At 44.5% G+C, this 16,035-nt stretch overlaps 1 protein-coding gene across 1 annotated transcript; it reads right to left on the reverse strand.

Annotated features, from left to right (window-relative positions):
• Positions 1 to 14,511: 14,511 nt before the first annotated feature.
• LOC136149879 (small ribosomal subunit protein uS14-like) lies at positions 14,512 to 14,831 on the reverse strand. The gene has a single exon (XM_065910514.1). The coding sequence runs from the start codon at positions 14,788 to 14,790 to the stop codon at positions 14,620 to 14,622; it is 171 nt and encodes a 56-aa protein (XP_065766586.1). The 5' UTR covers positions 14,791 to 14,831; the 3' UTR covers positions 14,512 to 14,619.
• Between the last annotated feature and the right edge of the window lie 1,204 nt (positions 14,832 to 16,035).

Raw genomic sequence — 16,035 nt, forward strand, 5'->3', positions numbered from 1 at the left:
CATCCACTTATAGGGGCTTTCTTAAAAAATCAGAACTTTTTCTTTACTTCCAGTACATTCTCAATCATAATCACTAGCTTCCAAGTCCTTCACAGCTTATTTCAGGTCACTTTATCTTATCATCTCATTCCTAATTCTACACCTGATTTCAAGCTGAATCCTCTTCTGGAAATGGCCTATGAATCGACTTATCTCTCTGAACTGCCCCAATCCAGCATGGAGTAGTGGTTAAAGGCTTGGAGCTCTGGAATCCAGCAGACCCAGTTCCATCCCTGCTGGGCCACCTGGGGATTGGATGATCTTGGGGAAGTTACTCTGTTTGCCTCAGTTTCTCCGGTTCATAAGGATAGCATTAGTACCTATTCCACAAGTGCAGAGGTTAAAAAAGGCTTTCCAGGTGGCTCAGTGGTAAACAATTCACCTGCCAATGCAAGAGATGCCAGAGGCTTCGGTTCGATCCCCTGTTGTGGGTCAGGAAGATTCCGTGGAGAAGGACATGGCAAGCCAATATTCTTGCCTGGAGAATACCATGGACAGAAGAACCTGATGGGCTACAGTCTATGGTGTTGCAAAGAGTCAGACATGGCTGAGCAATTGAGCACCCACACATACAAAGCTTAAAAGAGAGCTCCCTGATGGCTCAGTGGTAAGGAATTCACGTGCCAATGCAAGAGATGCAGGTTCAGTCCCTGGTCGGGGAAGATCCCACAAGCCACGGAGTAACTAAGCCCATGTGCCACAACCATTGAGCCTGTGTCCTAGCGCCTTTGTTCTGCAATAAGAGAAGCAGCTACAAAGACAAGCCCACACACCACAAGGAAGAGTAGCCCCCAATCGTTGCAACTAGAGAAAGCTTGAACAGCAATGAAGACCCAGCATAGCCAAAAATAGATAAATAAAATTATTTTTTAAAAAGTAGAACTGCTTTGCCTTTGGGAAGCTTGAGCCTTTTTAAAAAAAAGTTAAAAGAGATAACATTTATAAATAGGGTAAGTCTTCCAGGTAAATATGAACTATTATTGTTAAAAAGCAGGCAGACGTGCCATCAGAGGCGTCTCTCCTAACTCTTATCTAAAAACACTAAATGGTGTTTCTATGCAGGGGATCTGGGATTCATTTACAGTCTAATTGGGAGAGACTAGCACGTGGTAGACACTGGAGGTAGAAGAGAAATAAGACATTACCCTGCTTTCAAGAGGCCTAAGACTAGAGGAGCAAGTGGACATACAATGCGGTTGTTGTTCTTCAGTTGCTAAGTTCAACTCTCCAGTGGACTGCAGCACGCCAGGCTCCTATATTCTGCACTGTCTCCCAGGGTTTGCTCAAATTCATGTCCTTTGAGTAGCTGATGCTAACTAACCATCTCATACTCTGCTGCCGCCTTATACTTTTGTCTTCAGTCTTTTCCAGCATCAGGGGCTTTTCCAGTGAGTCAACTCATCACATCAAATAGCCGAAGTTTTGGAGCCTCAGCTTCAGCATCAGTTCTTCCAGTAAAAATTCAGGGTTGAGTTCCTTTAGGATTGACTGGTTTGATCCCCTTGTTGTCCAAGGGACTCTCAAGAGTCTTCTCCAGCACCACAATTCGAGAGCATCCTGTGGTAAGTGATAGAATAAAGGTAGAACAGGCAAGATGTTCACCAAGACTGGTAGAGTGGGGCCACCACGATTCTCCATGTGGCAACAGTTGTCTTCTGCAAGAGCGTTGAGAAGGAGGTTGTGAACAGTCTAACATCCACTGACACAAATAGGAACTTTTTTTGTAAAGTAGATTTTTTGGCAAACTTTTTTGTCAAGTGGATTCAGACCTGGAATCTGTTAACACAGTGGCAGTGGTGATGGTTACCGTGATTGAACCTCTCAGTGGGTAAAGTCTGCTAAGCTCACACAGATTGCGTCAAATAGCTCCTTAGACTCATTCCAAACTCCGATGGATTCGTGGATGGTGATAACCCTGGGTTGGACTGACTGGGAGAGACATGAGTCGTCAAGGGGGTCTGATGGATACTAAAGGAATAAAGCAACCATGTAATAAAAAACCAAACTTACCCAAGAGAGGTCCAGTCCTTTGTCTTCAGCTATAGAGAGGTGTGAAACCTGGTGTGTTGCAGTCCGTGGGGTCACAAAGAGCTAGAAATGATGCATCAACTGAACAATAGAGAGTAATCTCCAGGCCCCTGGAATGTCCTACCTGACAGGAGTGTTTTTGTTCGCCTAGGGGCTTTGGTAATTGAATAGTTAATATTGCGATTTATGATGAGGGCTTTGGGTCACACCATATCAATTCTGAACTCCAGAAGGAGGCTAAAAGTTAGCCATGTAGGAACATTTGACCAAGCCCCAATAAAAACTGGACCTCAGTGGCTTGAGTAAGCTTTCCTTTTTGGCAAGTCTATGAGCATATTGTCACATCATGGCCGGGACTTCAGGATTCCACCCCTCCATGCAGAGAGGATGACCATGTAGAGAGGATGACCAATGACCTTCGAACCCCTCCTGACTCTTCCCTCACATCTCTTCCCTTGACTGATTTTAATAAAGCTGTAATTGGGTTTACCAGGTGGCTCAGTGGTAAAGAATCCACCTGCTGATGCAGGAGACACAGGCTCAATCCCTGATCCAGGAAGATCCCACAAGCCTCAGAGCAACTAAGGCCGTGTGCCACAACTGGTGAGCCTGTACTCTAGAGGCTGGGAGCCGCAACTAGTGAGGCCCGTGTGCCCTAGAGCTGTGGTCTGCAGCAAGAGAAGCCGCCGCAATGAGAAGCCCACACCCTGAAACTAGAGAGTAGTCCCGGCTCTCCACAGCTACAGAAAAGCCCGCAGAGCAATGAAAGCTCAGCACAGACATCGTATATTTAATATAAATATATAAAGCCATGAGGACAGCCCTTCCTGAGTTCTGCGACTTGTTCTAGCAAATTATACAAGTTGCCGTGATCTAAGGAACCTCTGATTTTGTAGCCAGCTAGTCTGAAGGGAGAGAGGTCCTGGGAATCCACATATTTACAGCTAACGCCTAAAGTGAGGACAGTCTTGTGGGGACTGCTCACTCGAAATGTACTGTTAGCTAATCTCATTGCAGTAACTGAACACTAGGGAGTTGCCAGGACAGGATGGATCATGTGGGAACTGAAAGTCCTTCCAGGTGAGTATCAGACCCTGCTTAACTCTGTAGGCTGGACTCTGGCCCTCTCCCCATACCTCTAACCACAGGGGGCCCATGTCAGTTTCAGCACCTCTTTCCCGCAACCCTGAGTCTCAGAGACCAATCTGCCCTGAGACTGCAGGGGTTTAAAGGGCTTCCTTAGTGGCTCAGATGGAAAAGAATCCACCTGCAATGCAGGAGACCTGGGTTCAATCCCTGAGGTAGGAAGATCCCTTGGAGGAGGGCATGGCAGCCCCCTCCAGTATTCTCACCTGGAGAGCCCCATGGACAGAGGAGACTGGAGGGCTGCAGTCCATGGGATCGCAAGGAGTCAGACACCACTGAGCGACTAATCACAGCCCAAAGAGCAACGACCCAGCTCTCAAGGACTCATCGCCACTGGCTGGGAGTGAGGGGAAGAATGGGATAGAGTTAAAGGCAAAGCTTTCAGCAACACACAGACCTGGCAGACCAGTCATGGCCTCCCTAAAAAGATGACAGTAAGGAAGGATGTGTTACAAGCGATTTCCTACAAAAGGGTGAGCACAGGTAACCACAGGCTACTGCCCAAGCAATAGCCTGGAATAGCTGTCCCAGACTCAAAGTCCCAAGGAGAGAAAATGGAAGGAGAGGATTCTGCAGAGACAACACAGCCAGATGAAACTACGTCTCCTTACTTTCCCCTTCTCTGTGGGGCTGTCCTGTATAGCGGGCCCCATCGTTTTTGGCACCAGGGACTGGTTTCATGAAGGACAACTTTTTTCGTGAATTGGGGGAGGGGGGATGGTTTCAGGATGATTCAAGCCCATTACATTTATTGTGCACTTAATGTCTATTGTTATTACATCAGCTCCACCTCAGATCATCAGGCATTAGATCCCAGAGGTTGGGGACCCCAGGTAAAACAGACCTAATCAGAGCCAGGGGGGCTGTTGCTGCAACTGATGCAGGTCGGCCTCTGGAGTGCAGAAGAGCAGAAAGTGGGTCTGGGGGGAAAGACAGAGATAGTCAGCACTGGGGATCAGGTCCTTGCTCTGTAACTACCAGCTGTGTGATCTTCAACAAGTCCCATGAGCTTAGTTCCTTCGATAAAACAGAAAGTGAGGGTGAAGGTGTTAGTCGCTCAGCCCTGTCCGACTCTTTGCAACCCCACGGGTTGTAGCCCACCAGGCCCCTCTGTCCATGAAATTCTCCAAGCAAGAATACTGGAGTGGGTAGCCATTCCCTTCTCCAGGGGATCTCCCCAAACCAGGGATCAAACCTGGGTGCCCAGCATTGCAGAAAGACTCTTTACCTTAACAAACAAGGATCACAAGGAGATGAGGCCCATGAAGTACTTGATGTGGCACTGTCTTCACAGGAGGAGGGACTCAGAATTTTCCAGACAGCAGTGTTATGATGACCAGCTCTAACAAACAGGCTTCTGATTTGTTTCTGAGAACCAGTTGCCCACCTCCCCGTATCCCAGGTGGATCACTGAATCTAGGTGATTTTCACTGTGCCAGCGGCCCTTTGTTATTTGCCTAATCCGAAGCCCTCTAGGAACGCCACCTTGCTGTGTACTTGTAGGTAACCATGGAAACCTGCTGCCTTCCTCGGGTGACTAAAAGACAGGTTGGTAACAGCCTGATGACGATGAGGGAGGGAGAGGCTGAGAACAAAGACTTTCAGGATCCAGGTAAACAACACCATGACTTGGGGGTTGAGTATTTTAATCCCTCTAGAGAGTGAGCACCCAGCTCTTCAACAGGGAACCCCTCTTTCAGGCCACAGTGTACATAAGATAGAGTGTGTCTAAAGTGCAAGGCAGGGCTGGAGGACTCCGTGCCATTCTGCCTGCTGCCTTGCGATGAGCCCTGCAGACCTTGCAGGCTCTGCGGGACCCATTTTGTTTGAAACATTCTCTTCAGCGCCACCGCCTCTGAGGCTTTGGTTCAGGAAACCAGGAAGCAGAATAGAACTGGTTTATAATTTTGGAGAAAGGAAGTATATTCATCTCCTCAGGCTGCTGTAATAAAGTAACACAAACCGTGTGGTTTCAGCAACAGCTATTTATTGTCTCACACTTCTGGAAGCTAGAAGTATGAGACCAAGGTGCTGGCAGCATCGGTCCCTTCGGAGAGCTGAGAGGAACATTCTGTTCCCTGCTGGTTTCTGGTTCTTTGCTGGTGATCTTTGGCATTCCTTGGCTTGTAGGAACGTCACCCTGATCTGTCTTCACCTTCACATGACCTTTGTGTGTGTGTGTGTCTCTGTGTCAAGCCATCTCTTTTTTAAAGGATGCCAGTCACGTTGAATTAGGGCCCACCTGGCAAGTGCATACATAGCTGATCAGTCGTATCCGACTCTGTGATCCTGTGGACTGTAGCCCACCAGGCTCCTCTGTTCATGGGATTTTTTCAGGCAAGAATACTGGAGTGGGCTGCCATTTTCCTCCTCTAAGGAGGGATTGAACCAGCGTCTCCTATATCTCCTAAATTGTAGGTGGATTCTTTACCCACTGAGCCATCAAGGAAGCCCACCTTAATGACCTTAATTAACTAACTCCATCTCCAAGGACTCTATTTCCAAATAAGATCACGTTCTGAGATACTGGAGCTTTGGACTTGGAGATATGAATTTTGAGGAGAGAACTCAACCCGTCAAAGGGGAGATGGGTGGGGGAAGGCCATCCCATGACCCATGACACCTGTCCTGATTCTTTAATAACGGCCCTTCTTGAATTTCCTCACTAATAGATTGCCTGTTAACAAGCCCTTGCTGTTCTGGGGTGTGCCTTTTGCCCCACAACTCTTAGCTTTGCCTGTCTACATGCTCCCTTTCAGTAAATCTAGTTCCATCTCCAGCTCTCACCGCTGAGCAGACATCTCTGTATTCCTATCTGCCCGTGCTTCTTCTGTTTGCTTGGAGATGGAAATGGTGATCCACTCCAGTATTCTTGCCTGGGAAATCCCATGAACAGATGAGCCTGGTGGGCTGCAGTCTATGGGGTCGCAAACAGTGGGAGACAACTGAGAGGCTAACACTTTCTGTTTGCCTGAGGGGACGTCCTCAGAGTTGAGCGTAGTCCTCTTAGAACAGCCTCACCTCGGGTGGAAGAATGTACAGATAAACAGTTATTGTGCAGCTTGGCAGACCTAAGCGTGTCTACTACTGCTCCCTTGTATGGATGCAAAATCACTGCAGAAGGTGACTGCAGCCACGAATTAAAAGACGCTTGCTCCTTGGAAGAAGAGCTATAACAAACCTAGTCAGTTCAGTTCGGTTCAGTCTTTTAGTCATGTCTAACTCTTTGTGACCCCATGGAATACAGCACGCCAGGCTTCCCTGCCCATCACCAACTCCCAGAGCTTGCTCAAACTCATGTCCATCGAGTCTGTGATGCCATCCAACCATCTCATCCTCTGTTGTCCCCTTGTCCTTCTGCCTTCGATCTTTCCCAGCATCAGGGGCAAACCTAGACAGTGTATTAAAAAGCAGAGACATCACTTTTCCAACAAAGGTGCGTATAGACAAAGTTATGGTTTTTCCAGTAGTCATGTAGGGTTGTGAGCGTTGGGCCACAAAGAAGGCTGAGCTTTTGAACTGTGGTGCTGGAGAAGACTCTTGAGAGTCTCTTGGACTGAAAGGAGATCCAACCAGCCCATCCTAAAGGAGATCAGTCCTGGGTGTTCATTGGAAGGACTGATGTTGAAGCTGAAACTCCAATACTGTGGCCACCTCATGCGAAGAGCTGACTCATTGGAAAGGATCTTAATGCTGGGGAAGATGGGAAGCAACAGGAGAGGGGGGTGGCAGAGGGTGAGATGGTTAGATAGCATCACCAACTCAATGGACATGAATTTGAGCAAACTACAGATAATAGTGCGAGGACAGAGGAGCCTAGTGTGCTGTAGTCCATGGGGTCACAAAAAGTCGGACATGACTTAGTGATGGAACAGCAACAAACTTGTGTTGACCGTCTGGTCCCACAAGGCTGGATTATGGCCCGTAAAAATTTCTGCAGAGCCTGAAAATGTAAGCATTCAACATGTTAACTATGGGGACCATGATGGCCATTTACAGACATTTTACTGCTTCCACAGAGTTCCTCGTTGATGACTAAGTAGTTTCAGGGTATGACAGATTAGAACTTCTCATTTTTTCTTGGCATTAAGTACCCGCATAAAATTACTGAAACTCTTGTGAAAATGCCGGTATTCTATGGGATATTTCTACACAGTAGTATAACTGAGTTATAACCATTGATCCAGAACAGGGCTATCAATTTGCAATCTACTTAGATATTTTAAGAGGGCTTCCCAGATGGTGCTAGTGGTAAAGAATCCACCAGCAAATTCAGTAGATGCAGGAGACTCGGGTTTGATCCCTGGGTTGGGAAGATCCCCTGGAGTATGAAATGGCAAACTGCTCTGGTATTCTTGCCTGGAAAATCCCATGGACAGAGGAGCCTGGCAGAGCTACAGTCCATGGGGCTGCAGAGAGTCCAACATGACTAAGCAAGTAAGTAGCAACAGCAGCAAATATTTTAAGTAGCTTTTCTGTAACGAGCAGGGGAAGGGTAACAGAGATCTCTTCCTTTCCCTCCATAGAGAGGAGGAATTCTGCGGGTTCCTGAGATTTCAACACTGGGCTAGAACTAGGCCCTCTGAGTGCTAACAATTATCCTACACGCTTCCTAACTTAGCTCAAAAATACCCACACTCTATGGAACAGGGTCAGGAGTACCATGATCATTTTGAAAAGATAATTTCCTCGGATGAGAAGTGAACCACTTAAGTAGTCATTATGTGCATCCCCTCCTCCCCCACCCAAAGCCAAAGTGTGATTTGATGTATTTTAGGAACTGAAGTTCAAACTGTGAATTTCCTGTGTAGAAAAAAAAAAAACCAACCTGTCAGAAAGCACTTAGGGAAAGGCAGAGCAGACAGATTAAACGGGTTCGAAGATCGGCCCTTGGACTCCTTTTCTGTTTCCCCTGACGATGTCATCCCGACTCCAGCTTGTGATGGAGGTCGCTCCCTTTCTGTGTCTGGGCCTTGCTCAGCCTCTGGGGGCTGTGTTCCCCATCCCTGGTGGCCTCTGGAAGGTTTGCCTGCAGCATCGTGGACGCAACAGGTCTCAGGGGGAAGGGACCATCTCTATTGTCTCCCAGTCAACCCTGCCTCTTCACTTCTTCTTCTTGCAATCTCTTTTTCCTCAATGCTACTGCCATCCTGCTGGATATTTGGGCTTGAAGCTGCTACGTCAATTGTTCCTAGCCTTTTTTGAAGTCTCAGACACCTTTGAGATTGGACTGAAGTTATGGACATTCTCCTCCAGAAAAAGAAATCTGTAGCTATTCCCACAATTATGAACTCAAGATTTCAGGGGTACTTTAGGTTCACATTTTCATGAGTCCTTTAGGCTCCCCTATTCAAGCAATCTTTATTTTTCTCTCTTATTTTCTTATAAAAACTGCTCAAAAACCTTTAGTGACTCCCAACTGTCAATAAAATAGAAAATGTCCATATTCCCTCGCCTGGCACTTAGAACATACCATGATCCAGTTGTAGCCCATCTTTCTAAAATAACAGGTTAATGTAGGTAATTTCCTGACAGTTCAGTGGTTGGGACTTGGGGCTTTCACTGCTAGGACCTGGGATTCAGTCCCTGGTTGGGGCACTGAGATCCCACAAGCCATATTCTTTGGTATGGCAAAAAAACTGAAAAATAAAATAATAGGGTCATGCAGGCAAAGCACAGTACTTGGCACACAGTCAGCACTCTGGAAGTGTTGGCTGTTATTAGTATTGCTATTATTATTATTCTTTCTTTCTGTCCAACTAATCTCTCCCTTCTCCCTTCACCCTTGGTGTCTTGGCTTTCATTCCTTCTTTATCTTTTTATTCTCTCCCTACCAGCCATTTACTCCCCCTGTCCCTAAACCCTCTGGCCTTCTCAGATCACAATTCCCTTAACTCATGCCCTCATCCTATAAGAAATTCAATCTCTTCCTCAATATTTCTGAATTAACCCAGGGCTATTTTCCCTTCTTGCATTTGAGGCTTATCACCTCCTGCCCAATGCCCTGTCCTGACTTTTTCTCTCCAGGCTCTGGCTCTTGCACGGCTGTGGCCACTCCCCACACCTCATCACCTCCAGTTTGCACACAGCCCCTCTTCTTCACATCCCCACTAACCCATGTTAATTGCATAGAACCCAGCAGCCAGGGCTATCTTTCTAAAACATCAGTCAGTTCATGTCACGTGTGTAAACAAAAACTCTTTTAACAACTTTCCTTCATACCTAGAAGGAAATCCAGACCCTTCCCTCAGCCAGCAAAGCCAGCCCTCATTTTATACCCACAGGCAGATCTAGGTTTTGTGCAGCTTGAAACTTCTGCAGCAGAAACCAACACAGTTCTGTAAAGCAATTATCCTTCAATTAAATAAATTTAAAATTAAAAAAAGAATCTTATACAATTTATTTGGGTTTGGGGGAGTAGACTCTTTAGGAAAAAATATAATATCACAAATAAAATATTGAATTGAAAGCACATGATCAATATGTGCACTGATTCACAGTTACTGAAAAATATGTATATTATTATGAACCTTATAAAAATTAGTTTCAGCTCTGCCTCATTATCACAAATTAATGAACACTATTGTATATTCTAATTGTTCTTGCCAGATAATCAATAAATAACTTATATTAGATCTATACCATTTTGATCTGAACGTAAATGTCTTTGCTAATCCATTTCACATAATGCATTCAAAAAGTTGGATCTCTTTTGCAAAAAATTAAATTGAAAATGAACAGTTATTTAGAATCTGAATGGAAGCTACAATAAATTTCAATCTAATCAATGCAAAGGCTTACAAATATTATAAATATCACTGAGTTCAGAAAAATAACAGTATAATATTTTTATAATTAATTGATTAACACAACTATAATACTTTTTCTACATTTTGGGGCTACTAATTCTTTGTCCCTTCAAAAGACAACACATTTTAATATCATCTGATATTTCATTTCCGAAAGAGAGAGTAGAAAGATAATTCATTCCTCCTCCAGCATAATTGCTCAAAATTTGTTTTTTATCATCATTTAAAAGAGCTTCTTTCAGCTTCACACTCATTATTATGTAAATTTTAGGACTGATGTCAAATGTAGCAGATGATCTGTAAGATTTCAGGGTATGTTATGTTTTCTTTTTAAAAATTAATCTTAAGTATTCTTTGATTTGGGGCTTCCCAGGTAGCACCAGTGGTAAAGAGCCCGCCTGCAAATTCAGGAGACATAAGAGACGTAGGTTCAATCCCTGGGTCAGGAAGATTCCTCTGGAGGAGGGCATGGCAATATATTTCCGTACTCTTGCCTGGAGAATCCCATAAACAGAAGAGCCTGGCAGTTCATAGGGTCGTACAGAGTCAGACACGACTGAAGCAACCTAGCATGCACGCACATTCTTCAATTTGACAATAACTGTTTAACCTGTTTGTTGTTGAAATCCTTATTTTAATGGTAAATTCTGAGAATTACAACACTCGCATTGACATCAGTATTTCACACCAACTCAGCAAGAACTGAAAATCTTTGGTTCTTGCAATACCCTCGTTTTCATCAACTGGATTATCAGACAATTTAGGAGTGTATTTATAACTTCTATTCAAGTTTTGTCTCTTCATCCTAATACACAGTATTTTCTGTAGAATCTCTCCTTTTTGTTGCTTTCTACTTCACTTCTCAGAGTATTTACTACTGAATTATCTTCATATTCTACTAATTTTCACTCTGGATTTTTCCCCCCCCAGTCTTTTGGTAACTAAATGTAAAAGTTTTCAAAAGAAGATGCCTTTCATATCCACATCAGAGGTCTGTAACTTCTCTCTAATTTATTGTAATGTTACAAAATGTCATTCCATTGACCTCATGGTAAATCAACCTCGGATTACAGGGTCTGCTCCTCAGCCTCTGCCTCATCATGCTCCAGCCACTTGGCCATTTGCTTCTCTGAACGAGCCCACCCTGTTCCTACCTCAGGGCCTTTGCACTAGCTGAAATCTCTCTCTTAGAACGCTCTTCCTGCTGATCATCACTTGCCTGATGTTTCTTTGTCATTCAGACCTCAGCAGAAAGTCATCTCCTCAAAGAAATCTCTGGCCACCCTGTGTTAAGTAGCCACCAATGTTGTCTATGGTATCAACCTACATTAAAGTTTTACAAATTGCTAAATAAATACAAAGTGTATTCTCTCATGAATCCAGCAAGGTAGGTATACTATCTTCTTTACAAAGGTCACTAAACAGAGGTCACCTCATGGAGCTGGGATTTAAACCCAGTCTGGTCTATTTCCAGAGTCCTAGTGTTTGGGGGTTTTTCGACTATGTAACCACTATGTCTATTCAAGAATAAAGATTTTAAAAGAAAGCAGTCTTATAAATGGATATTTTATTTGATTATTTTACTTTTTCTTATTTATTTATTTATTATTTTATTTTATTTATTTTATTTTTTTTTTAATTTTTCAGTGGGTTTTGTCATACATTGATATGAATCAGCCATAGAGTTACACGTATTCCCCATCCCGGTCTACTTTTTCTTGATCAATCTAGAAAGGTTAAAAATACATAAAGCCATAACATGTGCAGCTTTCAAAGAATTTTCCCAGATAATCAACTATGAAATTTGGCCTATCTCATGATTCTCTATCCTCCCCCAACCAAACCCCATTTAAGAACTCGTAGCAATGGTTTAAATGTTGAACAGAAATTCCTATCACTTAGTTATTAGAATGGATTCTCTGGTACACTACCTACTTGGTGGCTCAGTGGTAAAGAACCTGCCTTCAAATGCAGGTGACATAAGAGATGTGGGTTCGATCTCTGGGTTGGGAAGGTCCCTTAGAGGAGGGCATGGCAACCCACTCCAGTATTCGTGCCTGGAGAATCCCATGGACAGAGGAGCCTGGCGGGCTACAGTCCATGGGGTCACAAAGAGTCAGACACGACTGTAGTGACTTAGCATGCGCTGCCTACCTAGATTCCTTCTTTCATGACTGAGCACTCAATTTCCTACCTGCTGGGAGAGTTGACTAACAGCTCTCAGAAGAATCTCTCTCCAAGAATTGCCCACCTGTCTTGTCCAGGATCGTGCCCCTATCCCTGGGGGCAGACACTTCTAGTGACTGGCCAACGATGGGCGGTGGGGGCCAGATGGGGAGCGGTAATGAGGGGTGGGAGGGCTCCCAAGTCTTTATTTAGGTGTTCAGTGAGCAGAACTAGGGGGGAATGGGCTCCAGGTTTCAAAAGAGCTAAAGATTCCAGAACAGCTCAAACCCTTCTCCCTCCAGTGGTCCCACCAGCAGCTGCAGGCATTCCAGCCCTGTTGCTCAGCCTCCCCAACAAAAGATACGGCATGTCTGAGGGTGTGGGGGTGACTACCAAGACTGAAAGAGAGAAAGAGGACCCACTGACTCCACACTGCCGGGTGATGTTGGCCGAAGTTGTTTACCTTCACCTCTAACTGGAAAAACTGAAGTTGCAGGCAGAGGTATTTTATGACTCAGGGCTACGTGCCAGGAACAGTACCATTTAGCCATTACGATGAGAAATAGCTGCATTTTACAAGATGTTTTAGGTTTTGTTTTATTGTGACTTTCCTACTAAAAGCCAGTCACTGTGCATGCATTGTTTCATCTAATCTTCACAATAGCCCTTTGACACCAGGGTCATATTAAGTGATTAAAAAACTAAAGTTTAGAAAGACTAAGGAATTGCCTCTGGGACTCAAAGCTAGTAAATAAAAGAAACATTTAGTAAGTGGAAGCTAGTTACATCAGGAATTCGCTTGCCTACTGCTCTCTGCTGACTCCCTGTGAAGCTATAGCCCACCATAATCCTTGTCCAAGGAGCCTGTATGGTGAGCTTAAAAAGATCCAGTGACTATCTTTCTATCCGCAGCACCTCGCCTAGTGTTTTGTACATGGAAATGGAATTGAATTAAAAGGCGCTGAGAGATTTCTGTAACACGAGATGTCAACGTGATAGACCACAAACATACTGAAAAAGGCAGCACTGACTTGTTTTCCACACCTTGGAAAAGAACTGAAGTCCCATCCTAATTTATCAGACCTTTCTGTTTCCTGCAACAAAGCAGAATTCACAAAATCAAGATTCCAAGGTGATGTGTTTTCCTCCGGCTAAAAGTACAAATGAGTCAGACGCTGTCATTGCTGCTTGAGACAAATGGTTAGGTGGGCTTCCCAGCCTGCGTGAACACTAGGATCGTGCACCCTTCTGAGCAGCTCCCATGCTGCGCAGGGGGTGGCGGCAGGTCTCGGCTACCTGCTTTGGCTCCTCACTGTATCTCCAGATGCTGACCCAGTGCCTGGCACAGTGGGAGAGTTCAGGGTGAATCTGTACTGAAGGTCAATACAATGTTCAAGGGACGTCTCCGGGTACTGGGTGGGGGAAGAAGAATTAACCTTTATTGAACCCCCATGGAGCACCATGCTAAGTGCTGGGCTTGCAAAGCCAGATTGAAGACAGTTACAAAATGCAAATGTGCAAAATGAAAATCGATTCAGGGGACAAGACAAAGGCATACTCAGTGATGATTTGATGCTGCGTGTTTGGTGAGGATGGCAAGAGATGCTGTGAGAACAAAGACTCATTTAGATCTCATGCACTTATTTCAATCTCTCTTTTTTCTTTTAGTCTAAAACATTTTTGGAAAGTATTTATTTTTGGCTCTACTGTGTCTCTGTTGCAGCGTGTCGGCTTCTCTCTAGTTGCGGTTCTCGAGCTTCTCAATGCAGTGGCTTCTCTTGTGGAGCGCAGGCACATTCGGGCTGCGATGGTTGTGGCCTGCCATCTCAGTTGCCCCGAGGCGTGTGGGATCTTCCTGAATCAGGATCGAACCTGTGTCTCTCGTGTTGGCAGGAGGAGTCTTAACCACTGGACCACCAAGGAAGGCTTAGCCTGAAATATTTCAAAATACCACCTGTTTGGGAATCCCCTGGCAGTCCGGTGGTTAGAACTCAGTACTTTCATTGCTGTAGCCCAGGTTGAGTCCCTGGTTGGGGAACTAAGTAAGATCTCACCAAATGCAGAGTGTGGCCAAAAAAAATGTACCTGTGAACCGTCCTGAGGTAATATAATTCACATGCCATAACTTTGATTCACCCATTGAAGCACAATTCAGTAGTCTTTGGTATATTGATAGGGATATGCAACCATCACCACAATCAATTTTAGAACAGTTTCATGACTCTAAAAAGAAACCCCATATCCATTAGCAGTCACTCCCCATTTTCCTCCATCTCTCCCAGCCCTAGGCAACCTAATCTGCTTATCTATTTTCCTATTCTTTTTTTTTTTTTTTTTTTGAAGTTTTGAAAACTTTTATTTTATATACAAACAGCTAGTATTATTTCCGCCTAAAGTTGATGTGCTGGATGAGCCATCTAAGGAAGTTCAGTTAGTCCAACTTAATGAAGCCGATGTCCTTAGCATACTGGCGGAAACACTGGCGGCACATATTGAGGCCGTATTTCCGGATCAGACCATGCCGGTTTGAGCAGACCCGGCAAGAGCGAGAACCCTGGCCGAATTTTCTCAGATGGCTCCAGTAGAGCTGCTGGTGACCCATGTCGCTTTCTCGGCTGCAACGAGGTAAAAGGAACGAGAAAGCGTACGCATGCGCTCTTCAAAATTTTAGAACAGTTTACCCAGAAGGCAGTGCTGACAAATGGTCCTATTTTCCTATTCTTAGGAGCAGAATTGCTGAGTTATATGGTAATTCTATGTTTCTGAATTTTTTAAAGCAGCTTTATTGAGATGTAATTAACATGCCACAAAATTTACGCTCTTAAAATGTACAAGTCAGTGGTTTTTAGTATATTCACAAAGTTGTGTCACCACTAGTATCTAATTCTAGAACATTTTTATCACCTCTCCTTCCAAAATCTTATATTCCTTAGCAGTCATTCCCCATATCCTCCTCCTCCAGACCCTGGCAACCATTCATCTGCTGTCTGACTCTGTGGATTTGCCTGTTTGGGAAATTTCACATAAATGGAGTCATAGAATATGTGGCTTTTGTCTCTGGTTTCTTTCACTTAGTATAATGTTTGCAAGGTGCATCCTTGCATGTGGATAATCTCCTTTTTGTAGCTAAGGAAGCCAAGACTCTGGGAAGCTAAATCATTTGCTCAAGGCCACGTAAGTGACAAGCAGCAGGACAGTTAGGGTGGCCAACCATTCCAGTTCGCCCAGGACTGTCCCTATTTTAGCCTCGATTGTCTCCTGTCTCCGGAAATCCCTTAGTCTTGAGCAACCTAGAACAGTTGGTTGCCCTAGAAGGATTCAGCCTAATTTGCCTGTGATACAACTGAAATGGCTCTAAGTGATAAAGATGTCCAATATCCTTCAAGTGGAAGGACACCAGCATCTCCTAAGATAATATAGAAAACTCAGACATTATCTCAATATCACTTAAATCAATCTCTATTCTCCTTTCACTTATTTAAGTCTCTTAAAAAAGATGTTTATTTGGCTGTGGCAGCGCTTAGTTGCATCACAGGGCTCTTCAATCTTCATTGCAGCCTGTAAGGTCTTTCTAGTTTCCTGACCAGGGACAGAACCTGCCCCCCCTGCACGGGGAGCACAGAGTCCTAACCACTGGACTTCCAGGGAAGTCCTCTCTCTCCCTCTCTCTCTTTTTTTTTTCATTTTGAAAAGTTTTAAGTTTCCAATTAAGTTGAAAGAAAGAATAGTTCAATAAACTTCCTAAATTCTTTACACGCATGCATGCTAAGTCGCTTCAGTAGTGTTCAACTCTGTCTAACTCTATGGACTGTAGCCCACCAGACTCCTCTGTCCATGGGGTTCTCTA

The sequence above is a fragment of the Muntiacus reevesi genome, chromosome 18, assembly GCF_963930625.1.
Source record: "Muntiacus reevesi chromosome 18, mMunRee1.1, whole genome shotgun sequence".
NCBI classification, from domain to species: Eukaryota; Metazoa; Chordata; class Mammalia; order Artiodactyla; family Cervidae; genus Muntiacus; species Muntiacus reevesi.

Coding starts and splice junctions, on each gene's coding strand:
- LOC136149879 (XM_065910514.1), bottom strand. CDS start 14,790: ATGGGTCACCAGCAGCTCTACTGGAGCCATCTGAGAAAATTCGGCCAG.